Source organism: Prunus dulcis, chromosome 4 (genome assembly GCF_902201215.1).
Source record: "Prunus dulcis chromosome 4, ALMONDv2, whole genome shotgun sequence".
Lineage (NCBI taxonomy): Eukaryota > Viridiplantae > Streptophyta > Magnoliopsida > Rosales > Rosaceae > Prunus > Prunus dulcis.
The window spans coordinates 1,978,654-2,003,704 of NC_047653.1; the positions used below are offsets into that span (position 1 = coordinate 1,978,654).

At 36.6% G+C, this 25,051-nt stretch overlaps 3 protein-coding genes across 9 annotated transcripts; all 3 read right to left on the minus strand.

The window, feature by feature from the left end:
- Nucleotides 1-2,437: 2,437 nt before the first annotated feature.
- Nucleotides 2,438-6,356, minus strand: LOC117626212 (transcription activator BRG1). Of its 3 annotated transcripts, none has more exons than XM_034357871.1 (5): nt 5,585-6,356; nt 4,707-4,756; nt 4,436-4,513; nt 3,548-4,169; nt 2,438-3,233 (listed from the first exon to the last, which is right to left on the minus strand). In XM_034357871.1, exons 1-5 carry the CDS (start codon nt 5,735-5,737, stop codon nt 2,697-2,699), a joined length of 1,440 nt encoding a protein of 479 aa, XP_034213762.1. In that variant the 5' UTR covers nt 5,738-6,356; the 3' UTR covers nt 2,438-2,696. The 3 variants fall into 3 exon arrangements, with proteins under 3 accessions (XP_034213762.1, XP_034213761.1, XP_034213763.1); XM_034357870.1 differs by having other exon boundaries at nt 2,438-3,236; nt 5,585-6,351; XM_034357872.1 differs by lacking the exons at nt 4,707-4,756; nt 5,585-6,356 and having other exon boundaries at nt 2,438-3,236; nt 3,548-4,237.
- A 637-nt stretch (nt 6,357-6,993) lies between these two features.
- On the minus strand, nt 6,994-14,764 carry LOC117624783 (katanin p80 WD40 repeat-containing subunit B1 homolog). 4 transcript variants are annotated; one of them, XM_034356233.1, is made up of 18 exons: nt 14,418-14,763; nt 13,747-13,877; nt 13,392-13,509; nt 12,839-13,065; nt 12,651-12,753; nt 12,203-12,273; nt 11,734-11,808; nt 11,514-11,657; nt 11,209-11,386; nt 10,108-10,614; nt 9,372-9,428; nt 8,959-9,275; nt 8,597-8,725; nt 8,138-8,212; nt 7,901-8,013; nt 7,325-7,441; nt 7,176-7,244; nt 6,994-7,071 (listed from the first exon to the last, which is right to left on the minus strand). In XM_034356233.1, the coding sequence occupies exons 1-18, from the start codon at nt 14,440-14,442 to the stop codon at nt 7,011-7,013; spliced, it is 2,517 nt and encodes an 838-aa protein (XP_034212124.1). In that variant the 5' UTR covers nt 14,443-14,763; the 3' UTR covers nt 6,994-7,010. The 4 variants fall into 4 exon arrangements, 3 of the variants coding, with proteins under 3 accessions (XP_034212124.1, XP_034212122.1, XP_034212123.1); XM_034356231.1 differs by having other exon boundaries at nt 8,959-9,281; nt 14,418-14,762; XM_034356232.1 differs by having other exon boundaries at nt 8,597-8,722; nt 8,959-9,281; nt 14,418-14,761.
- A 1,592-nt stretch (nt 14,765-16,356) lies between these two features.
- On the minus strand, nt 16,357-22,568 carry LOC117625108 (protein STRUBBELIG-RECEPTOR FAMILY 3-like). 2 transcript variants are annotated; one of them, XM_034356699.1, is made up of 16 exons: nt 22,033-22,568; nt 21,677-21,806; nt 21,528-21,599; nt 20,990-21,055; nt 20,815-20,886; nt 20,638-20,709; nt 20,486-20,557; nt 20,286-20,351; nt 20,090-20,155; nt 19,051-19,415; nt 18,570-18,970; nt 18,039-18,310; nt 17,677-17,806; nt 17,371-17,507; nt 17,091-17,247; nt 16,357-16,823 (listed from the first exon to the last, which is right to left on the minus strand). In XM_034356699.1, exons 1-16 carry the CDS (start codon nt 22,130-22,132, stop codon nt 16,761-16,763), a joined length of 2,241 nt encoding a protein of 746 aa, XP_034212590.1. In that variant the 5' UTR covers nt 22,133-22,568; the 3' UTR covers nt 16,357-16,760. The 2 variants fall into 2 exon arrangements, with proteins under 2 accessions (XP_034212590.1, XP_034212591.1); XM_034356700.1 differs by lacking the exons at nt 20,638-20,709; nt 20,815-20,886 and having other exon boundaries at nt 20,486-20,592; nt 20,950-21,055; nt 22,033-22,524.
- Nucleotides 22,569-25,051: the final 2,483 nt, after the last annotated feature.

Below are 25,051 nucleotides of genomic sequence, written 5' to 3' on the forward strand. Positions count from 1 at the left end.
CACTTAGCACCTACCTTTTTCAACCACGGTATGATTAATTTACCAAAATATTAAAAGGGCGATAAAAATATTAAGTAATGCTTTCAAGGGTTAAAAAAAAGTATGTATAAATCAATTTTTTCTCATTCCTAAAATAATCGTTTGACTCTAACTTTTCCTGTCTAATGAATGAAGGAAAAAGATAAAAGTTTGATGTGGATTTTTGCTATTCGATTTTAATTAAACTTTTTTATTTTTGACCCAAAAAAACAGTTTTTAAGTATCTATTAATTTGCAAATGACCTATTAGCGTAGTGGTTTGGAGTATTTGCTCCCCACATAATATTCTAGATTCAAATCCTAATATATGTGTAGTGTGTATGAGTTTAATATATTATCGACTTTCTTAATATGAAAGATCCTTAAAAAATGTATTTATTTATTTTATTTTATTCAAAATTTGGTGAGAGATCACATCTTACTTACCAAAATCTTTTTCTTTTACGTGTCGTTTGCCTTTATCTTTCCGTAAGGGTTAGTTTCACTGGTTGGTTTTAGAAAGTGAGCATTTAATTTAAAATTATTTGACAATGGGTGGATAATAAGCTCACTATTTTTATAGCTATTTAGCTAAGCTTTTATCCTCTTAACATTTGTCTTTTCTAAAATGTGTAGAATAAGTCAATTATTATTAGAAATTTAGAAGGTATAGAGATGCTCGTTTAATTTTCTTAATTTTTAATTTTTAATTTTTATAATTGTGAGTTCATTTATATGTGGGAAATAGTAAATTTATGTATTATATGTGACAATACGAAAAATCCAAAAAAGAAGAAGAAGAATAAGAAAAATATGATAAGCACTAGATTTTATTAGCTTTATTTTAAAAATAATCCAAAAGCTTACCCAAGTCTAAGCATTCTGTCGTTTTTATGTTTATCATCATCACATCTATCATGTGACGATAGATACGTGTTGCAGCCATCTCTTTCCAAAAGGCATTTTCTTGTTCCAAAACAATATTATTTATGCGCAGAAGAAAATGGCATTGGTATTAATACAATACACTTCGAGTTAATTATCATAATAGTAAAATAATAAGATTAGTAACATTATTTAGTGGAGGTTGGGAATTAAATTACGTATTAAAACACATTAAAATAAACATTAAACGGCAAATTAGTGTTTCATCACTCAAAGTTCAAGTTCGATGAAGACCAAGCAAGACGTGAAAATGACACGTATTTTGACAGACAATACAATATGTACACATGTATCTGTTTATGTGGCTCCGCGGTGCATAAAAAAAATATATACAATAACGAAGAAAAATAAATAAAGTTTTATTTGTTTTTGACTTTGAAGGCATCTATTGGAATTGGAGTTTATTTTATTTATTTATGAAGATCTTTTGGGGTTAATATGGAATAAATAAATACATAATCTAATTAGCTGCACTGACCAAAACAAATTAAGTTAGGAGTTTTTGTCATCATTAATTAAAGAAATCACATGGATTGGTTTATTCTTGTGTTTGGTACGTAATTAATAATCTGATATATAATATATCAATAAATATTTATATATATAAAAAAAACTGGGGAAGTTGGGCTTGGAGGAGTAGTTGGGATTGGGAAGTTTGTTGTGCTACTTACGTTACGTCTAAGTTTGCTGCAAATTTATGGCAGATGACATGAAGTGTATTATGGACCCAATCAAAAAACAAAACGCACGAGTCAATATTTATGATTTCTGTGCAGTAGACCTGGGTTTTTGTCCCGCACGTGGCACCCATGACCCATGCAATGAAAGATCGATGCATGCATCATGCATCATGCATGGTTGGAAATATTGGATATGGTGGTGGGTGACATCAATGGTCTTTTGTTGGAAAGGCCACCTTCACGGCTGTGTGTGTATTTGTTCTTCTTATATCATGCAATTGGAGGAACCAGTTTGGTGTCATTTGTTGTATGTCACATTTTGCTAAAAGTTACAATGGAATTTTATATTTATGTGTCTCGAATGGTCGTTAATCTATATCTTGTTAAAATTTTTAATTAATTTTATAATTTAAATTTTATGAATGATAGTTGTCGAATAAATTTCATGAATCAGTAACTTGTAACGTAAATGTTATGAAGCACAACTAATGATTAAAACAAACATAACAGTCCATAATTGACATTATATTGTATTGCACTTTTAATCCATTTTTCAGATGATGCTCAAATTTCAGTCAATTTTATCGGTTATATTTCTAATCAGCTATAATGATGGCATATTCAGTAGCTTTAAGCATGATATCGAGTTTGGGAAAAGAAAAAAAACGTGGATTGCTGTAACATCATCAATGGGAAATGATAAAAGCCGCTTACTTTATTACAAGATAAGTGGGTTAGAGAGATTGAGTGGTTGCTAGTTATGGTAAAGTAAATCTTAAGAAGCAAGCATTATGTATGTTAATGTTTGATAAACATCCATTTCTGAGATGGATCATTTCAGAAATTATACAATCGTAGGTGTTTGATTGATGCTTTACAAAACTACATCTTGTTATGTTGGTCATACTGAGAACCAGGACCAGGGAAAAAGGAACCAGAAACTTTTGTACACAAGATCCTACAAACTCTACATCCGATTTTCTGAATCTAGAACCTGAAGCTAAACCTGGACTTTAAATGGAAAAAAAGGATAGGAACAATTTACAGCTACATCTACTTTGTCCGACCTCTTTTCCTTCCCTTCACGGGAGTTACATTTTGTTGACTAACACTTCTACGTCCAACTTTTCTTGGGTGCCCGGAGGTTTTCTTCGTCACAGCGAAAGATTCAACTGAAGGAGAGGAATCAGCATTAGCATGACTTGGCTTCTTACTTCTGTTTGAAGTCTTAGCAGCTGCATTTCCTGCATGGGTAGCCTTTCCCGACAACCTTCTGTTACCAGCTGGGCGAGCACTCCGGGGTTTACTGGGAGGATTACACACTAATGCATTTGAGGAGAGGTTGGCAGAGGTAGCCTTGCCACTAGAATCCTTGAGATGCTGCCGCAATGTTTTGGTGGTGAGGTCTCTGAGAAGCAAAGCAGATTTGTATTCGCGTGTGTTCTTGGAGTAAAACACCAAGGCATTGTTTGCAAGCAGCAAGAGATCTCGAAAGAGTTCCTTAACAGACATCACAGAGTGGTTGGAAATCCTCGATCTTATTGTGTCAAAATCCATGTGTCTATGGATCAATTTCTTATATCTTCGTCTCTTCTGTCATGAAATACGGTTGATAATTAGAGAAAGTTTACTTCATACATTATGCCAAATGCTTGTTTCATACATTATGTTACAGTATGCCAAAGGTCTGTTCATTGTGGATGGAATCCACAATTTCTATCTGATGAAACAAGTAATGGATATCTCTAAGTCATAAACAACATGCTTAAGAGGTAGCTATTTTTCAAGGTATACGAGCTGAAAAGCAGAAACCAGCACAGCACAATGATCAGTTCACCAAGGTGGTGAGTTCAGTAGACCAATTGAACAAGATATAGTTGTAAAGCATCAAACACACTCCATACCTGGCTATCAAGTCGATGACGAAAGACAGAGGCACTTTTATGCTCCAAAAATGAATTGAAAACGTTCCACAGATGGTCAGTTTCATCCTTGGTCGAACCTCTATTACAATCACCCGCACCAGAAGAGGCAAATTCCTCACGACATTCGCTGTTTGAATTTTCTATACACCGCAAGGCAGTTACAGCATCAGGAGAATCCAAAAGGCGACTTTCTCCAATGCTGGCTTCCTTAACATCCCTACTAGTACAATCCTTCCTCTTCCTCTTACCCCGTCTCTTTCTCAGATTCCCTCCTAGTCCTACTCCTACATACAAAGTTCCTACCAACTTCTCCATGCTTGAGATTTTCTCATGCTCGGAAGAGTGTGAAGCTTCTCTTTTAGTCTCTGTTTCTTCAGTTGACTCTGTAACTGGTATCTGGCATTCAGGTGAGCAGCTTGTCAACGCTTCACATGTGAAACTGCCAGCAGATGGCTCGTCCTTAAATGCCTCTTTAGCAGAAGGGTAATGTCCCACTGATTTTTGATAAGCAACGGGTGATTCTGTCTGGGTGGAGCCATAATTGTTGTAACCATCTTCTCCTTTCTCCGCCTTGAGAGTTTCAAGCTTTGATTCCAAAGATCTGTATACAGCCAGATCGAATAAATCTTTAACCGAAAGGCAAAGAGACAACATGGAGGACTCTGTAGACTGTAAGTTTTCTGGTCAAGGTCTTGATGGCATGTAGAATACGAAAGGATATATGCAATGGGAAATTGCCCAAGTGCTTGAAGGGAACTATGTCAGTTCTCTAGGAGCAGTTTGGTGTAAACACAAATCTAGAAGATGCGAAGCATTTCTGATCATTTTCTAAACATAAAGATCTTGAAAAGAAAGGAAATGACTAACCCTATTGAGTCCTCAGATTTTTTGAGAGCTTGTCTCAACTCTTCCATTCGTTTCTTTCGTAGATCTTCAAACCAAGCCCTAAGGAGAAAAACACAAGATTTAAAGATGAACACATACAGTCATATAACTCCTTCCATGCGTGCATGATCACAGACACCACACAGATACATTATTAAGAAAAGTCGAAGCTACAAATTAGAACTTACTTGCATACAAATTTTAAAATATTTATGCAAAACCAAAAAATGTGCACTTTACACATAGAACTTACTTGCATCCAGAGTATCGCTTTCGTAAGTCATTATATTTGGCTTTACACACCTGGGAACAAAACATAGATGATATGTTCATCATACTGGATGAGCAAATAACGCCATGAACAAAATATCAACCAGATTATATATCTCCACAGAACATTTGCATTGCATCCAAAAATAATACAAGGAAAGTCTAGCTCAAGCAATAAGTAGAGCTTAACATGTCTAGCATTAGTAACTTTTTTTTTTTTTTTTTTTTTGAGATTACAAAAAAAAAAGCCATGCATATGTACCTCTTTGACCTACCTACTTTATGGACTCATCCAGAAAGAAAAAATTAAATCAAGGCCCAAGCAAGCAACCCAACAACTTATTCATTTTTATTCCTTTTGATAACCTCGTACTATTAATTTATTCACCCCGGAAGGGACCCACCCAATAAACGGAAGGCATCCTTAAAAAAGTAAAAAAAATCATCGGATAAACAATGGACCTCGTAGACCTTGACCAGAAAAAAAAAAAAAAAAAAACTTTATGGACTCATCCAGAAAGAAAAAATTAAATCAAGGCCCAAGCAAGCAACCCAACAACTTATTCATTTTTATTCCTTTTGATAACCTCGTACTATTAATTTATTCACCCCGGAAGGGACCCACCCAATAAACGGAAGGCATCCTTAAAAAAGTAAAAAAATCATCGGATAAACAATGGACCTCGTAGACCTTGACCAGAAAAAAAAAAAAAAAAAAAAAAGAAGACCTCGTAAACGAAGAAGGGAAAACAAGAAATCAAATGAACAATACAAAGAAATGTAAAAATGTTTTACTGCTTCAAAATGGAGACAAAAAAACTAGCAATAAAAATATATAATTAAGAAGTAAAAAATAAAAACCTCGGGCGTGAAAGTGTACGGACAAGCGGTTCTGGCTCGGAGCTCCGCGGCCACCTGGTTCCAGTCTCGGGTTCCGTGTCTTAGGATGGCCCCGGCCAATAGGAGCTCCAGCCATGTGCCCCACCTGCTACCTCCTATTACCTCCGCCCCCATCTTCACCCTCCACGTGTACGCCCCTGATCATCACCCACCACTACCGCCACCTTCTTTCTCTTTTCTTCTTCTACGCACCCCCGGGCCCCGGCTCACGTTAGCGTACGCCGCTCCACAAACAGTACATACCCAGCCACCCACCGCCCCTTCCGATCATGAATGAAAAAAAGAGAATAGATGATAAAGAAAATGAAAGAAACCCAATTGAATGGTCCGTACAGGAATTAAAAGACCACCTTTTGGGTATTGGAAAACGGGCTCTTGGAGATGTTGGGTAGGCTTGACATGAAAGGTAGGTTTTTTTTCTTCTTTTTTTGGTATTAAAGAAAGGTAGTTTTCGCAGATGGAAAAGCGGATATGGATGAGAGAGAAGGGTGGTTTTGGGAGGTTTAGGTGGTGTTGAAGGTTTTTTTGTTTTGGGTTTTTTAATTATAGTATGCGTGGGACAAGGTGTTGACGGATTCTATTTTCTATTGAGGTTGACGGAGAAAAGCCTTAAACAAACTAAAAACAAGGTACCTTAAAATGGAGGCTATGAAAAATGTGAAGAAAATGAAAAGAACAATGGGAGATTATATAACCAGAAATAATAGAGCACATTACATGTGGGTCAAATATAAAAGGGGTTTCTCTCTCTACTCTCTCTCTACCACAGGATTGCCTTCAGCATCGTTATAATTCTGTTTTCTACATATACTTATGTTACAAAGCAACATAGGACAAAATTTCCTTATGATAGTTCAAAATTGTGTGTCATTTTCATAAGTCACTCTCTGTCTCTCTTCTATCTATCTTTAAAACTAACCCCTTCACATCCCTCTTTATAAGTTTCTTTTTTCATGAATGTTGTTGATAATCTACGGAATATAGATGAAAAAGAAGTGCTAGTTTGAAGAACAAGTATATTTATATATATCATTGAGGAATAGAAATTGCAGTGTTCATGTATAGCATTACAGGTTACAAAATGAATCGAAGTTACAAACAGCAACCCTCCCCGCCATACAGAGCAAAAAAATCAGGCGATTCTCACGCAATGCAATGCAATGCCTGAAAATGATCCAACGGTAGGGATGACTACTTCTGTCTTCAAGCTCTTAGAAGCAAGTGAGAGATTTTTCTTTGAAGCTTTGCCTCGCAAAATTCTTGAGCTTTAGTATTCTATTCCGATATTGACTAAATCCCAAAACCCATGAGGACTTGTCAAACAAAATTGTGAGAGCCAGCCAAGCCAAAGCCATCCTTTTGCACTTTTGGCAGACAGTATCTGTTCTTATGACTGTTGAAGAACTAGATTCAATTCCTGAGCACATCTTGCCAGCACACCACCCCTCCTACATTCAAAACAAATTAAATCATGCCCAATCCTTATGGCATTAGCAAGGACATCTTTCAAAAAAAATTATTGCGGCTTAGATCATCGGAGTCCGCATCTAACCTTACAAAGACCGGAAGAATTTTCTGGATCTTCTGCAGCTGGATAAAGCATTGGTTGCAGCATTGGAGCCTGTATACTCAAATTTTCAAATTGAACTTTTTTCGCAACATATGAAAAGAGAGTGAGGCAAATTTCTTAATACACATTACCTTTGCTCTGCCTGAAGGTTGACACCAACAGCTGGAGGTGCTGAAATGGTCGAGTGTATCACTGGGCCAAAGACTGCCACTAGCTTCAATAGCATCTCCAACGACACAATTGCATGCCTGTACATTTGCAGCATATACAAAACATTTTTGTAAGACCGCAATACACTCCAACGAATACTTACAGGCATGGGGATTTGGGACAAAGACCCTTACCCCTGAATATAAGCACACAATATAAATTAAGCTGCGCGAGAGACTCTTATTGCTCAAGAAGTTTTCACAATGACGTTTATAAATCATCAACAAAAAAGTTCCCCCAGGAATCATCTAAAAGAATAGAACTACCAAAAAGTTCCTTTTGCTAAACGAGCAACACTGTGCTCCCATACGAATGAAATTGAGCTGTCCTTATTGAAAACACAAAGGACAGTATTTGTTCATGTGTTGGCACTACTATTAATAGTAGCTAGTAATTCACGTCTATGATTTTACCAGTTCCACTGAAATTCCAACTACTCACATCATCCATTGCTAAGATCATGAATTTGTTTACAACCTCACTCATTAAACAATTACCTTTCAATCTTGCTATCAAGTAGGCCCAGAAGCACAGGAAGCAAACGAGAAAAGAGATCTAAAGTGAGGATATCCATTTTCTCTAGGAGAACACTAATAACATCCGCTTGTACCTGCACCATTAAAAGATCATTCTTAGAAAACCCAAATATGCACAGAGAGCAACAGCGGCTTACTTGTTAGAACCACTGGAAATAGTATATGCAACACACATGAACTCATCCAACAAATACCCACAGAATGATCTGGCAGCTTCCTGATAGCACCAATAGCACCTTTAATATCATTCCGTTCCCAAAAATGCCGCACCACCTGCAGTTGCACAGAAGTGTATGTCATGACTTCCAGCAAGGGAGCAGTGCTTGAAAGAAATATTCAAGGGGCAATTCATATATGGCCCAAACAGAAAATGAAGAAATTAAATTAATGTAATGTGGCACCTATAAATTTCCTTTTCAACCTATTATCATAAGAACAGATTTTCAATCACATTGGGTGAAGCAATTCAGATGTTATAAATATCGTGTATTAACACAGAATCCTAGATTGGAACAAATCTGAGAACAAAATATCAGGCGTCTGATGAAGTTACCTGTATTAGGTTGCACAGTCACATAAAAATTAATTTTCAGAAGAATGACAACAGATTATGTGCAAAAACTTCATGGAACAAACATGCACAGAAAGTTAATTTACCTGCAATTTTGTCAGGCGGGAACGAAGGGTACTGAGAAAAACTTCATGAGTTTGCGTCAAATCTTCACTAGGACCCCCATTCTTTGTAGAGGCGATATGCCTCCCAGAAATTTGAGGTCCTTCTTTCTGCTAGTTACAAACAACAAATAAAAATTATGTTTATGTTCCATTCCAGGTTGATAGAATAAGTGATATGTACATCGGCAAAGGCTGTGGACAAATTGTCCAGATTCCCTCTTTTCTTTTTCTTTTTTGGCATGTCAAATAAACCCCTTGCTCTTAAGGCCTAATCTAATAGAGATGGTAACTTTCTTCATAATGTAAGACTAGAAAAGCATTCTCTTGAGGCAGAGAAAATTTACCAGCCTGGTGGATGTTTTTTCCCTTTCAGGTATCACAGGACTAGAGATGCTAGTTTCAACTTCAGGAATCAAAGGACTAGAGATACTAGCTTCAACTTCAGGTATCACAGGATTAGAGATACTAGCTTCAACTTCAGGTATCATAGGACCAGATATGCTAGTTACTTTATCTTCAGGTGTCACAGGACTAATTCTGCTAGTTGCTTGGTCTTCAGGTATTACAGGAATAGATATGCGAGTTGCTTGATCTTCATTACGATCAAATCTCTCTCTCCTTTCAAATCTCTCAACCAGGGTGCGAGTCCTTCCTGGTACAACTGCAACTGCCGAAAGCGGAATCTTAAGAAATACAGTGACATCCACTAATATGTTATTTAGATTTAGAATCACAAAGAAGGTAAGCAATGGCAAACCTCCATTCACAAATTTAACAGAGTTTGCCTCCTTGCTGCAATTGAGGGATCCATTTACTGAAACATTATAGAAAATCAGTAAGTACCAACTAGAGAACATAAAAAATAAAGATTATTATTACAGAGAACAACTAAACAATGAATATAAATACACTTAACATTATACAAAATGAGAAATTTTGGAGAGAGAAGCAATTTCAGAAACACAATTAAGATTCCTTATATTACATTTCCTTGTTTTATCAATTTATCTATTTCTTCTAGTATGGGTTGCAGCAGAGTGCAGTAAAGAATAGAGAAACGCCCTCATAAACTTTCTCAGAAGTTGTACTAACAGCTTTGATGTTAGCAATAAACATAAACTCCTAATGAAGATCGTTACATGTCTGATACTCGCATAAAATCTAAGTAGTTAAAACATTTATGAGTAATAAGACCAATTATGGATCCCGTGAAGGGAATAGCACAGTGTTGCTAGTTTCGTTGGCCAATGCTTTGACTAAATGCTGTCAGGAGAACAGCATTTAGTTAAGGACACAATAGCTCGAGTAAGCAAACACAGAAGTGAATTAAGGTTTGATAAGCAAAAAGGAATAATGAACAGGTTCTCATTCAAGAGAAATCAAGGATAACATAGGTCAAATTTATAAAAAGAAAAGAAAAGAAAGAACAAGAACCAATTAAAATATATAATTTAGAGTTATAAATAGATGGCTATACAAGAGCAAAAACTTACTGGATTCCTGATTAGAGGTCTTCTTCAGCGATATAACTTTTTCAAACTTCTCTTCTACACTCTTGATCTCAGAATGATTTTCCTCGCACGACTCTCTAGCCCTATCTTCTGATACAGTTTTGGTTTGACAGTTAAGATCCATTGCACTATCTAATTTACTCATCATATTGCAAAGTTTTCCAGATTCAACATCCGGTGGCAGCTCCTCGAAGTCAATTTTGCTATTTGATGCTCTTCGTGCATGAGCTGGTTTGAGCATCATACCACGTCTGGTCCTTGAAAAAGCAACAGCTTCCCTTCCAGAGTTAGCCGTATCCTTTCCATCAGGACTGCTCCGAGGTACAACATTAGGCACAACCAGGGATTTATTGACTACTTGCTCGTTAGATTTTGGATGCAACCCTACTGAAGGGCTCTGCTTTGCAGCAGTGGCTTCCTTTGAATCCAACGAGGGTACAACTCTTGGAGAAACCATTCTCTGTGAGGTAACTGGCTTTCCTCCACTAGCTTTATAGTGAACATAAATCAGAAAATAAGAGTAAGGAAAAATTTTAGTCAGAAGAAACATAAATGCACACAAAAAGTTACAATCTGAAAAATCTAAACATATGTTTCTCTGACATTGGGAAAATCTAGATTCCCTCATGGGTTCATGCCCACGACCTCCACATTTTTATATCATGAATGGAGAGGATCATCTCTATCTACAAAGACCAGAAACCAAAATGGTTTTCACAAGCTAACTGATCAGGATCACAAACTACTCATCTCTGGTCTCGATGTGGTTTAAGCAAAACCAGGCCAATCCTCAATGAATACGAGTAATAAAAGGTTTTCAATTTAATCAAGGTAACGATAATGTGAATAAATTCAGTTTGTACACGCATCTAAGATAATTGCCAAAACAGGATTCTCATGGAAAACTAAGATGAATAAATCTAGAACTAAAAAGTAAACAACCAAAATCTGACACGGGGGACTAATCTATGTCCAAAGTGCAAGCCATATCATAAGCATTATGAAAAAAAATAAGGATGGAAACATAGCACCCAAATTTAAATAAAACAATTTAAAAAATCAACATGAAAGGAGAAAGCTTACAATCAATGTATATGTTTTTTATGTCCTTTGTGTCATAATCAGGAGACATACACCGCAAGCCTGGTCTCCTTATACCACTCTCTACCTTCCCTGCGGTTTCCTGAAGTTTAACATAAGGTTTCTGAGCTGTACCGTCATTTTGCACAGGTGTAGAACCAGCTGCATATGGCTCAATAAGCTGAGACAGAAAGAGCGTAATGGTACTATTACAACTCAAAGGTTTCAGGCTTAATGACAACATTTGGAGCTTCAAAACATCGTAAAATGGAGTAACCAGGAAAAAAGATTTAAGGTCAGGTGACTACCGATACATCCGCTACCCAAACTCCAACAGAATTTTGATAGTATGAGCAGCCCAATAGTTTCCCATCATGAATGCATAAGTCACCAAGTCTTGACCATCCCATATCAACAGAATCGTGACATATTACAGGTTCCCATGAATGAACCTACAAATAGAGATCTTAAGTTTCTGATTTGTTTCAGATATAATCCCATAGAGTACTGAAAGAAACAAAACAAAACCTTCAAACTGTCATCCAATCCAGAAAACAGGGTCCTCCCATCAGGATGAAAAGCAATTGCGCGTACTCCTGTAGGCTGGAAAGACAGAACAGATTCTGTCAGAGGAGCAGGATGAAAATCGCATTACAAGAAGAAAGGACTAAAGGAGCATATAATGAGTTATTTATCCATATGAGTGAGAGAGAGAGAGAGAGAGAGAGAGAGAGAGAGAGAGAGAGAGAGAGAGAGAGAGAGAGAGAGAGTGATGAGAAAAGTTAGTAAAGAAGAAAGGGCAACATAGCAGGCTTCATCTGCAAGATAAACAAATAAATTGTTTCAACAGATTTAATTCCCCTTAGATATATATTTTTTTTCCTAGCAACCACATTCCGGCTTTATTAAAGGAAAACACAACAGAAATAAAATAAAATAAAATAAAAACCTTCAATATTCACCATAAACTTTTAGTTCCAGAACATAAACTCAATACCTCAGGTCTGGTAGATCCAATCAGTTCAAAAGTTTCCAAATCCCAGAATTTTACAGTTCTGTCTGCTGAACCTGGAATATATTTTGTAGATTAGGCTAATACATAAACACAATGATGAGAATGCTGAGATTAAGAGGCGGATCAGAAAATATTAAGGGACAAACTGCATGCTTAGAAGCTTACAAATCATTAATAAGGCTGCAACCTTTGCATAGGTTATAGAATAGTTGTGTTAAGCATGGGTCAAAAATAGAAAAGATAAAAAGATACCAGAGCAAGAAACTGATTTCCATATGCAATTTTAAGATTCATTAAAATCCTCAGCGAGATGTAAGAGTTGCTTGAACAAGTTGGACACAAATGCTATCCAATTTATATCTCTGGAAATTTCTCAATCACATGCAGAGCCAACTTATATCTAAGACATGCCAATACAAGTCTCACTCACCTGTGGCCAAGAGAAACTCAAGGGGATGAAAACCTATGGATCGAATATGTCCTTCATGGAATTTAAAATCATGCAAGAGCTTCCCAGCTGTTAGATCCCATACCTACATAAAACAACAGGAGGGTCATGGAAAAGATAGTTTGCTGGAAGCCACCCATTAAATGTGTGATCATTTATTAGTTTGTTACCTTTACTACATTGTCAAACCCACCAGAAACTACCCAGCGACCATCGGGCGTGAACTTAATTGTACTGATGCCTTGAGTATGACCTTTGTACGTGTGGATGCATCCCTTCTTTCTAATATCCCATATCTTTAGATTAGTGTCCGTGGAACCAGAAGCAAAGAACTCACCAAATGGATGAAATTCAACAGCAGTACAGCTGGATCTATGTCCACTAAGTGTGCGAACCACTACACTTCAATAACAATAACAAACACATTAGAAGTTTACTGAAAATATTACTCTTACTGTCAAGGCTACTAGTCTGCAGGCGACAATCAACAACAGGTGAAGACTTGGACACAAGAGATGTACTCATAGGTTCTCATAGCAGGCTAAGCCTATCAAGTAGGTGCCATGATCCCTTAAATTATATCACATTATCTCATGTTAAGTCTAACAAGATATCACTTCCGCCATGCATCTGTTGCCTCGCAGAATCAGAGCATGTAACAGTTCTTAAAAGGAAGAGTCATGTTTGACCAGCAACAATAAATAGATTAAGCAGCCAACTTACTCTTTGTTTCCTCAAGATCCCATATTTTTGTCACACCAGAAGAAGCTCCAGCAAGTACCAAAACTTCTGCCGAATTAAAAGCTACGGATTCAATCGGACTCGTATGACCGGCAAGACTCTGCATATTTACCCCAAAACGAATAGGAGCGTAAGCCATGGTTTCCAACAACCAAAACAAACGTGAAACCATGAAACCATAGAATTAATAAAATGTAATGTACTCGATTATCAAAATTAGAGAACTTCCTACAACTCAATGCACGTCAAAGAAAAATCCATAAGTAGAAAACAATTACAAACTTTCCATATTGTGTTGAAAGTGCAACACTGAATATCAAAACAGGAAGACCAGTACCATTAAAGAAGTGGGTTTGCCAATTGTCCAAAGATTGACAATGTGATCATCACCGCCGGTAACAAAAAGTCGACATGCCTTTTTCCCAATATTTAGACAATTAATATTGTCTGAATGAGCCACAAATTCCTCTATATTCCATTAAGTCAAGAAAACATTCCTTTGAGAAAAATACATAATCACAAAAATGCCAAACACAATGCACAACAGGTTACCAAATAAATCTGCTCTTATGCTCCTCTCCATCCCTCGTTTTGCCATTAAAAAAAAATCCAAAATTAAACAACTAGGCGAGATTAAATGAAAATCCTAAACTAAAAATTTACAACCCAAGTTGAGTACTTTTATTGAAATCTTACCTTATTATTATCATAATGGGAAAGCATAACGAACTAACAGAGTGACAGCCCCATTTCACGAAACGTAAAATCTTTATAAATTTGCTCATTTTCCTACATTTTCTGAGCTACCAAGCAGGGCATGAAATTCCTCAATTTCCAACCAAAAAAAAAAAAAGAGAAAAGAAAAATCCAAATCTCTCTACTTTCAAGTTGAGCTTAGCCACTGCACGTTAAAAAGATACCACATTATAATTAGATCAAGATTGTAAAAAAACAGAGTTCAATTCCAGCTAAGCATCTCAAGAAAATCAAACATTTAGAAAAGGATACGCAGCTTATATGCGCGCTTAGCCATTCTGAGCTAGTCGGAAAAGCTGAATCCGGAGCAAAAACGACGTCTGTAAACGGAAAAATTCAACTTGATATCGGTAACTTCAGCTTGATCAGAACTAGAGCTTTGAGCTGAAGCAGCTTTTCTTTCCTTTCTCAAAAATTTCAGCTGAAATGGAAATCCACTGAGAAATATAGGAATTGGATTCCAATGGAAAAATCTAACAGACGAAGTCGATATTCAGATTCAACAGTGAAAAATAAGATGAAGAAAACCAAAGGAACTCTTTGCTTTTGAAGAATCTGAGGACCTTGACTGTCAGAGAGCGAGCCCCAAGTTCTCTACTTCTTCTGTCCGCTCGCTGCTTCTGTTTTGATTGACCAAAATACCCTTCGTTTTTAACCGTGCGAGCAGTGAAACTACTTCTAAGCCCCTGATCGGTTATTTTGTGACGCGCTGGTCTCCCCGATCCGTTTGGTGTTCTACGTGTTCAATTTGGGTGGTTTTGGATTTTCTAATTTTTTTATTGCTTTCATTCATGTAATTTATTTTTTAATTCTGCAATGCACGTTGGGAATATATATTTAATTTTAATTATTTTTTATTGTCTGTGAGTGAATTGGATAATTAAAATACTAATTAGATCAAATTTTATTTGGAGGTGGGAAAATGACTTTTGTCCAACATTAGTTAGGATAGTAGACTTGCCTAATTGACAACTAACAGATTCCTTAAAAAGCAGTTTCTTCTTCTTCTTTTATTTGTTCTTGAGGGTTAATTACTTGTGTTAAATAGAAATTATTCGATAAAGACATGTTACTTACATTATTAGTTAATTGTAATTATAATTTTATTTACAAATAAAGAAATGATTGGCATGAGATTTGGAAGTTTGTGGCCAAAACCAATTCATTACACAAACACAATACACAGTGCATGTGATTATCAAAATTTGCTTTTCACGACAAGAATTAATGTTTTCATTTTCACTCATTCTTCTAACTTTCAACTACCATGGATTGGACCCATTTCCAGAAGAAAAGAAAAAAGTTAAGTCTTGTTTTGGTAGAATGATTGTCAGAAAACTTCACGGACCAAATAAATTCATTTAGAAGCAACCAACCACAAACTAATCAGATGAAACCATCAATTCCTGGTTTGCTGCAAAACGCATATTATTTATTAATATACCAACTGCTGTTTCAGAATCAGAAGCCTCTCCTTCAAATGTTTAAACCACCAACTGGACATAAGTCTAAAGACTGAAAGTAAAAGGTATGATACTTGCACTTTGTGTAGCCCTACTATCAGTGTTCGAGTCCCGCTGCTAGTAATCCTCATTGGTGCGTGATCTGTAATTTCTTACATAAATTTATATCGATGACAACTGACAGTTGGGTGCCACACGTAAGTCTTTCTGACTCGAGATTATGAATATGCCCTACTTACCACTGGTGGTGAGTGTAACCAATCTCCCCCTAAACTTTTGTTTAACAAGAAAAAAAAAAAGAAAAGTAAAAGTGAAAGTGAAAGCTCAGTTTTTTACAAAAGTCCAAGAAATAATGTCAGAACGAATTACAGTTAAAGTCTGGTTTTTTCTTTAATCAGTCCTTTTCTCTACCAATATTTTGCATAACCAAACTAATCTCAAATTCATATTGGCAACAAAATGGAAATACATATAGTAATGAATGATATTAAGAGGCAGCATATGTTGCATTCAAGGAGTGCTTCAACGTGTGAAGCACAGCCCTCTGTCTTTGAACTGATATAGTTTTTTGTTAAAAAAATATTTGACTGCCAATGGGACGGTGAGTCATCCGACATCCCACACAAGCATCATGGATAGCACCCATTTTGCCATAAATCTCAAAGAATTTTTGACTTTCTGTCCCACTTGGATCTTTCTTTGCCTATCAATTTGTATTCTTGAGAATATATAGAAAACTATATATTGACCACAAAAATAACAACACTAGCCAAGACAAAACACACCACTAACGACCACAACTATTAACATGTTTGTGAAATTGTGAAGGAGAAAGACCACATGCACCTCCTCTCCTAGTGAGTAAAAAATAACCACAAAACAAAGGTCTCACTTCTATTAGACAAATAATTACATTGGTAAACAATAATCACACACAAAAATTGTCTGAACATTTGCACATTAAATTATGTTAAACGATGTTGCTTTGCCCTGAAAACACTCCTCCGGAAAGTCCCTGTCAGACCCCCAACTTGCAACTTCTGCAACCTCACCATCTCGGTTGGGAAAGACATGTTTCCCAGTTAAGATTTGTTCCTCATTATGTTCATTGCCGGAGAGGTGGAGGCTCTGACTAAACCATTTGTAAGAGTTCCTGGACAATTTCAGAAATTGGTGGTCGAAACTCTGGCTCCCGCTGCAAAAAGATTGGATAAAAGGTGACTTCTTGTTCTAGCTAAACACTAAACAGTCCTTCAAAAATATTTATGCATTCTAGTGTTGTTTTATGAAAATCACATGCTTTCTTTGAGACATGAAGATGTAATTCTGAACTTAAAACACATAAAACTTCTCCATATATTTATTCAATTGTAGAATTTCTAAGTTTTATATTCATTATGCATCAGCTAGCAAGAGCCTTGTACAAATAATTTGTGAGAGGTAAAGGAATGCAGAAACTCACCTGTACGCAAGAGGAAATAATATCAGCAAAACGTGACAGAGACTTCATAGTAAATGCTCCATTTAGAGAGGGATCAACCATCCTTGATAATGCATCAATGTCATGAAGCTTAGGAACTGCCCATCTAACCAAATATTGCTCCCCACGAGGCCGCGACCTAGAAATTTAATAACAAGAATACATAATCTTGCATGATAGGTAATACATTTGAGTTGAGAACTTTTAGCAGTGAAAAATGCAAGAAACACACAAGCATATTAGTCTTAATATTATTGCAAACCTGTCATAGGACTTCCGCCCTGTAAGGAGCTCTAGCATTACAACTCCAAAGCTGTAGACATCACTTTGATGAGTATAACTTCCGGAATCAAACTCTGGGGCAGCAGAACCATAAGCAGTGAGGAGGTGCCCAGACATCTGAGAGTGCACGAACAAATCAGCAACAAATTATATCCTTAAAACAACTTTATAGCTTAAATTGCACAAACTCTGTTATCTCCAACAGTAAGTTGGCTTCACCCAACAAGTCAGTTTATTACTTACAAGTATAATTGCGAGGTTTCAACCTAAAAGTTATGAGACTTACAGAGGGAGACATTATCAGAGGAGCTAAACCACAGTCTGAGACGTGTACTTCAAGTTTTTCATCAAGGAGGAGATTGGCAGACTTGAAATTATGGTGCACAATGGGTGGCTGACAGACCTCGTGCAAATACCTTTACCACATGTGAAAGAAAGAAACTCAGTTACGAATGATTAATGAAATGGGTGGAGGGCCACCTCTTTGCCCAAGTGCACAAGTCAAAAATGAATAAATTACGGGTCCTTATAGGGGATGCCCTGAGCCACCAATAAAGGGGAAACAACAGAGACATTAAGAATTTCTAATAACCAGTTAATGAATTCCATAAAGGAAGGTCTTGGTTTTTGAGTCATTGTTCTACTTACTCAAGAGCTCTTGCAGCTCCAAGTGCAATGCGGATGCGCACACTCCATGAAAGTTTCTGATGGATTTCATCATCAGTATGCAGTGCATCATGGAGAGTCCCATTTCTGCAATACTCGTACACAAGTAGCCGTTGACCATGCTCAGCACAGTAACCCACTAGTTCGACAATATTAGCATGCCTAGTTGTACAGATATTATACACTAGATCCATAAATTCCTCATCACTGTGCTGCCTACAAGCTGTATTGTCCAGTTTCTTGACTGCCAAAACCTACAAAGGAATCAAGAAGTGGAAGATTAGATATCAGGGCAGACATAAGAAATGAGGAAGCGAACCGAAGCTTGCAAGAAACAAGCAGCATCATCCCAACCCCAAAAGAAACCCTTAAATACTTAACTACGGAACGAAGAAACAACACCACATCCAAAAATAACAAACGGAAGGTATAATGTAGAAGGAAAAACAAGCCAAACGACCAAATGGTCAGACGGTAGTCCCCGCAGTCAACAAAAAAACAAAAGAATCATACCTTTTGATCAGGAAGCTTAGCCCTGTAAACACTGCCAAGCATGCCTGCTCCAATAAAATTTTCTTCAGAGAAGCTATTGGTATACTGCTGAAGTGATGCAACAGTAAAAACTTTTACAGAGCTTGGGTTTGGACTCTTCATGGGACACCTGCTTGTAGTTACTCTAGTAGGCCCAACAGGATTTGTGGTACCCTTAGCAAGGAAAAAAGGGGGAGGGGGTGGTGGCAAAAATTCTGCATCCATGTCTGTCATGTCAACCACATGATCCTTCTTGTGCATTGAACTTTCAGCAATACTTTGCACATCTATCTTGTTTTCCTTTTGCGGCTTTGGAATTACAACCATTCTGTTGCTGTCCGCTCCATATCCATCCAGTGGTTTCATAACTGCCTCTTTTGGGACTGTTAAAGAAGTTCAAAAAGGTACCTTTATGTAAAAGCAGAACTTAGATGTTTGAGTAAAATGATAGAAATAAAGTTACCTTTCTCCATTGGAACACCTTCCGGAAGTGATGATTCACTGTGTTTAGTACTCTCTCTAGGGATCTTATATGTATTAAGCTCATGCTGCTTTGCTTTCTTCTTTTCTCTCCTTCCTTTGAAACATCTCACTAGAAGACACAAAATGAATACAATAAGTACTAAAATTCCTCCAACAGCAATCCCAGTGACCGTCTTAGCTGTCAAAAATTTCCTAGGTGTAGCAGAATTTAGTGTTACTGGCGAAGAAGGTCCATTAGCCTTTTTCCAAGGTTGTTCATAAGAAGAAGGTGCCCTGGCTAAGAACGAAGGTGCTGGTGCCGGAGGTGATGGAATAATGGTAGTATTGAAAGGATTTCCATCTTTTCTGCACAGCAGATGTCACCATTAGTAAAAGGAGAAAGAGGTTTAAACAAGACTACATACAGTAAAATTTCTGGGGTAGATTGCCATAGGAATGAAGAACAACCCAAACAACACGAATATACTGAGACAGAAAGTGATAGCGATATAATCTTGCCAAAATAATACATTGACACCATTCTACAATGATAAAACCATTTTCTGAGTAACTGTATTCTAGAGGTCTAAAGGCAACTTACTTTTTGTATATAAAAAAAAATTCCCTGGACGGTAAATGGAGTGATGTCCAATTTCTACTCTTAAATAATGTGTTTTCAGCTTTTTACTATCATAACGTTTACATGGCACAATCCAGTTCAATGCATAAAACGGGAATAACTTCATTATTTCATTTATGGTGTGATGCTTCAATCCCGAAGTTTATGTTTTATTTTCTGCCCAAATTATTTAAAAGAATATCATAGGTTTGTCTATAAAATGACATAATCTCAGTAAAAAAAAAAAAATTAACTAGGAGAAACCAAGGAAGCATATTAGTGGCACAAGTTTCAATGTTAGCATAATTCATGTTACGGAAAGGTTTATGCCTAACAATAACTCCAACATGAATATTTGTGTGAGTGTGAGCGTGTATGTGTATCAAAAAACTAGCAAGAAGAGAGTTTTCCTCGGGTTTACCTGAAATTTGGAATACTAAGCAACTTTGCAGGTATTGGCCCTGAGAATAAATTGTTTTCAATGTTCCTACATCAGAAAATAACAATTTTGAGTTGCTGAAGAGAGCTTCTGAACTAAAATGGAATCATCTCTCAAACAAACATGCAAAGAAAAAGCCATGAGACCAATTTAAGCTATAAAGGATGTCAGAACTTACAGATCCTGTAGGGGAAGATCCTGTAACACATTAAGGGTTCCAACCAGGCGATTGTTCTGCAAGTTCCTGCATTTAAGAAATATTTACAGTTAGCAAGGATTAGGCATGGATAGTAAATAGCTGATGAGATATCTTATGCAGACAGTAACTTATCAGGCACCACTAGTTCCAAAAAACTCAAGTTTGTCAGGGAAACTCACAATGTAGAAAGAGATGACAAATTACCCAATGAGGGGCACAGTTGACCACTTAAATTATTACCAGACAGATCCCTGCACCATGATATCATTATGACCGAAACGAGGAACTGTAAAACAAAGGAACACTAACCGAATCAATTAAAAACCCATACAATCTGTTCAAACCAGTAAGCAGTTGAAAGGCATCTGGCATTTCGCCGCTGAGATGGTTATTGTCTAATGACCTGACAGGAACATAGAAATGGAATCATATTGAAATGAAAAATGACAACAAACTAAGTAATTACCAATACAACACCAAGAAAAGCAATGGTTGTATGAAATCTTACAGTTGCAACAACTGAGCTAAAGATGACAAACCACCTGGGATGCTTCCAGTGAACAGATTATTTGATAGAGAACTAAAGAAGGGGAAGTAAAACATATAATCTTGTTAGGAGCTGTGCAAAAAAGGATATACTGACTGTTAAACAATAGTCAAAACTGATTGGGGTCCAGACATACACGTTCCTGACAGTCGGGGGCAAAGGTGATGGAATACTCCCTCCAATATGGTTGTTGCTCAAATCTCTGGTCCATAAAATATAACAAAGCTTCATAAGATTATGTATATAAATTTAAAGAACGTAAGCAGGCAATTCCAGTCAGGGGGTAGACTATTCAGATGCTGAAATCCAGAAAATGCAGAATGATTGGATTAAACCGATTATTTATTCACTTACACACCAGAATCACTTCAAGCAAATAGTTGTAAAGGTACACTTTCTTTTGGAAAAATACAATTTGTTTGTATTACAAGTTTTACAGTATTTTAGTTTATAAATCGATGTGTCGACATGCAACACCAAATTAGCTTCTTTTTTTTTTCAAAAAAAAAAACATACAGATGGTGACCCAGAAGGTAAATGGAAGTCAGGTTTCAAACCATTATGAAGGGGCAGATTCAGAAAATAGCTTAAGAAGTTAATCTGAATGATGTGAACCTTAGCTATATTATAACTGGAAGCACAAGACCAACACTTCAATAGAAAAGGAGACTCACATTTCTATAACTGACCCGAAGAGTCCCAAGCTATCACCCAGCTGTCCTCCCAGTTTAGCTCCATTAAGCTTTCTGTTAATCCAACTAGCTCAGAAAATACTGCTTTAAAGATTCGATTGTGCTATTTACAAAAGAGCAAATCAACATACAGTCCTGTTACGTTTGAGAAGACGCATTCAACCCCTTGCCAGTGATCACCACATGGGTCTCCTCCAACAAGAAGCCACCCTTGAAGAGGTGGGTAGCCTAGAGCAACGTATAAGCCATTTATTGCCGCAACTGAAAGACAAACGCGCACGATAACCATAAGAAAAAGCTCAAGACTTCAAAAATCATAAACAGCAAAACAGCAGATTATAAGAGTAAAGGATTTAAATTTTTTGACAGATTCAAAAGCCAGTCGCTAGCAACTTTTGCTTCTAACTTGCCTCAAGTTTTCCCAGGAATCAAACGGAGGACTATCAGGGCATATAAATAGCTTAGACAATTTGAATGCTGTACTTACCATCAAGTGGGTCAGTCAATGCAACAGAAAATGGCACAATGAGAATCAGCATCAACCCAATGAAGAACTGCATGTGTACCTCCCACCTCACACAACCCATTCCAGGCTGCGTCAAGAAACCAACTTTTTTTTCGTTATTTTATTTTATTTTCCCACCAAAAGAAGTAGCAAAACCCTTGAACATGAAAAACCTCAATAAAAAACCACAGAGTTCTAAACCCAGCTAAAAAGTTCAAAGCTTCCAAAACGCCATGGCTATGTATAACGAACTATATGAAGCTTGAAGGTGCGAGATGAACTGGGTTCAGCTAAAAATTGTGGTTAGCAAAAACAACGCGGGCAATTATGTCTAAGATTTCTGAGACTGAAAATGGAAAATAAATAATAAAAAATCAAGTCTTTGATGGGCTTTGATAGAAAAAGAAAGTAGCAGCTGAAGAAAAAAATTTGGACTTGAACAGTTGCACTGTCTTTTCGAGAAAAGCAGGAAGTGCTCTGTACCTGCTGCTCTATATACATGTATTTTTTTGAAAGAGATGCGTTTCGAATTTTCAAAAGTTTGAAAAAAATTAAACCGTTTCTTTTTGGTCCTTCTGATTTTTTTGTTTCTTGGACATTCTCTCCACTCAAATTATAAATTATAAATTATATTATGCTTAAGATAGCTGGGAACTCCGCGCCAGTTCTTTTTGCTTTTTATAATCTAATCCCCCACTTTTTATACAAGGCCCAAGGATGCGAGTATAATAATCCCAAGTATATCTTATCCTTTAACAGCTATTTGGAAGTCCCCTGCACCTTGTTTTTTCTTGTTGGTTCGGCACTTTTCATGGATGGTTTGATGAACTACACCTTCATGAAAGAAGACGACAAAACTACGTCGGGTTGATGGATTTGTATCATATTTGAGAATACTTTATTTAGATATGCTCGAATTGGTTATGACTTTAGAAAATTTAGTCATGCCTCGTCTAGAAAGAGTACACTATATCGAGAGAGTGAAGTAAAATTGAAAAAACTAACTACCCTGTGTGCACTTTATCGTCCTCTCGTTTATATCTCTTTATTGTGGGTGATTTCGATCACACATGGTGTATATTTAACATACATTTCATTATACACTTTTCCATTATAGATGCCCTTAGTGTACACACAAGACTTTATTACTAATTGACAATAACAAAAAAACACATGCAAACCAACCATAAAGAACTGCACACACATGACAACATGATCCCTTTAAAAAAATTCACAATAAGAATAAGAACAATTTTAGTTTACAATAAACACCTTGGCACTAGATTGTTTAACATAACTTCCTAAAGTCATATTTATACCCTACAGGACTTATGTTACAATACAACTCGAAATAGGAAATAAAAATACAAAATAGGTTTAAAAAAGGTAAAAGAGGAAAGCTTGCACGACATGATAAATTCTTGCACCTCCTTTGTAATTGCCAAATAGGTGTTGACAGAACAAGAAATTTATCTTGAGGAGATGGGTATGACAGCCACTTACATGTATATACCATTTGAGATTGAGAGTAAGAAAAGAAAACAATCTCTAAACACATGTTAACTTGTTGGGGAGAACGTTTATAATTGATTGTTGAGGTGGACACAATCCCAACCATATTTATATAGAAAGAATTCATGTAGCTAGCACTCATGTGGCTCATACGTCAATTTCTCACATGATAATTAGGGCACACCAATGCATGATGAGTGCCATGATTGGCGAGCAAACTTGATTATTATGAATATTCAAAGACTAAAAATAATTGTATTTTTTATTTTTTAGAAAAAAAAGTATGGACTTGTGGGCACGGAAACAGCTTTATGCTCCCTCAGCTGAGTCTAGGGCCCTGACTAATGCCTTGTCTATGTGAATGAATGATTTCATGTAAACCAGAAGCACACAATATTAATTATTGAAATCTTTGCATAGTTGGTGGTGTTATTTATCCAATAAGGTACTTGGGTTCTGATCTTTTACTTGGCAACTTTGTTCTGCATTTTTAGTTGCCTGTTCATCTGCGTCAAGATCACGTTTGATGATCCAATCAGACTTCTTCTACATCAACACCCACCAAACTTATCAAACAGCCTGTAAAGCATTTTAATTAGTATCTAGCAATTGCATTCGTTTTCTTTCTCCTCAAGAGTTAATTGCTGTCCTCCCTGAGAAGAACACATAAATTTCAGCTGAATAAGTAGATTAATTAGATGAACAAAGACAGATAAGTAGATTATTTGTTTTCTTGTTGATCCAAACTCATCCCAAGGCCAAAACCAGCCCAAAGTTACCAACAACAGTGAAAACTTCCATTGGCAGGCCCAAAGACATACATGCCACAAAGAAAAGCAAACAAAGGCTTGTAATGTAACACTAGTTTACTATATCTCCGTGGCCACAAACAAAAACACATTTGTAGTAAATTAAGAGGGGGGCCTGGGCTACCTGGCTTTGGGCAAAAGAAACATGAACATCCAATCCAAGGCTTGGAGGACTTGTTTTCTTCGTTTCTGATACGCAACTTCTGGTTCTGTTCTGTGTCTGGGTCTTTACTTTATGCAGGTGAATTCTGCAGGAGGTACGATTGATACACATTGAGCCACGTGTCCCGAAGATCTTTTTCTTGCCCTTCTTCTCATACGTTTCTGTCTGTGACTCTGTCGAATTAAAGGAGGAACTGACCCCCCAATTTTATATCCATTTTTTTACAGTTTTGTTTTTACTTGTCAATATGCCAATTCTGTGTTCAGTTCACTGCTTACTGCAGATCTTTCTTTCTTCTGTTCCCTCTCTTCCTCAACAGTTTAATCCCATTGGTCATGTCTCATCTCATCTGATTCTTTCATAATTCCTAATGATGATTTTATCATAAATTCTACATTGGTTTATTGTACAATGACTTACAAATATAAAAAAACATTTTCTCATCACTTTCTTTATTATTGCCATCAGCCAACTGTCATTAAATTTGGGAACCCAACTGTTATTAGCAACTATTATT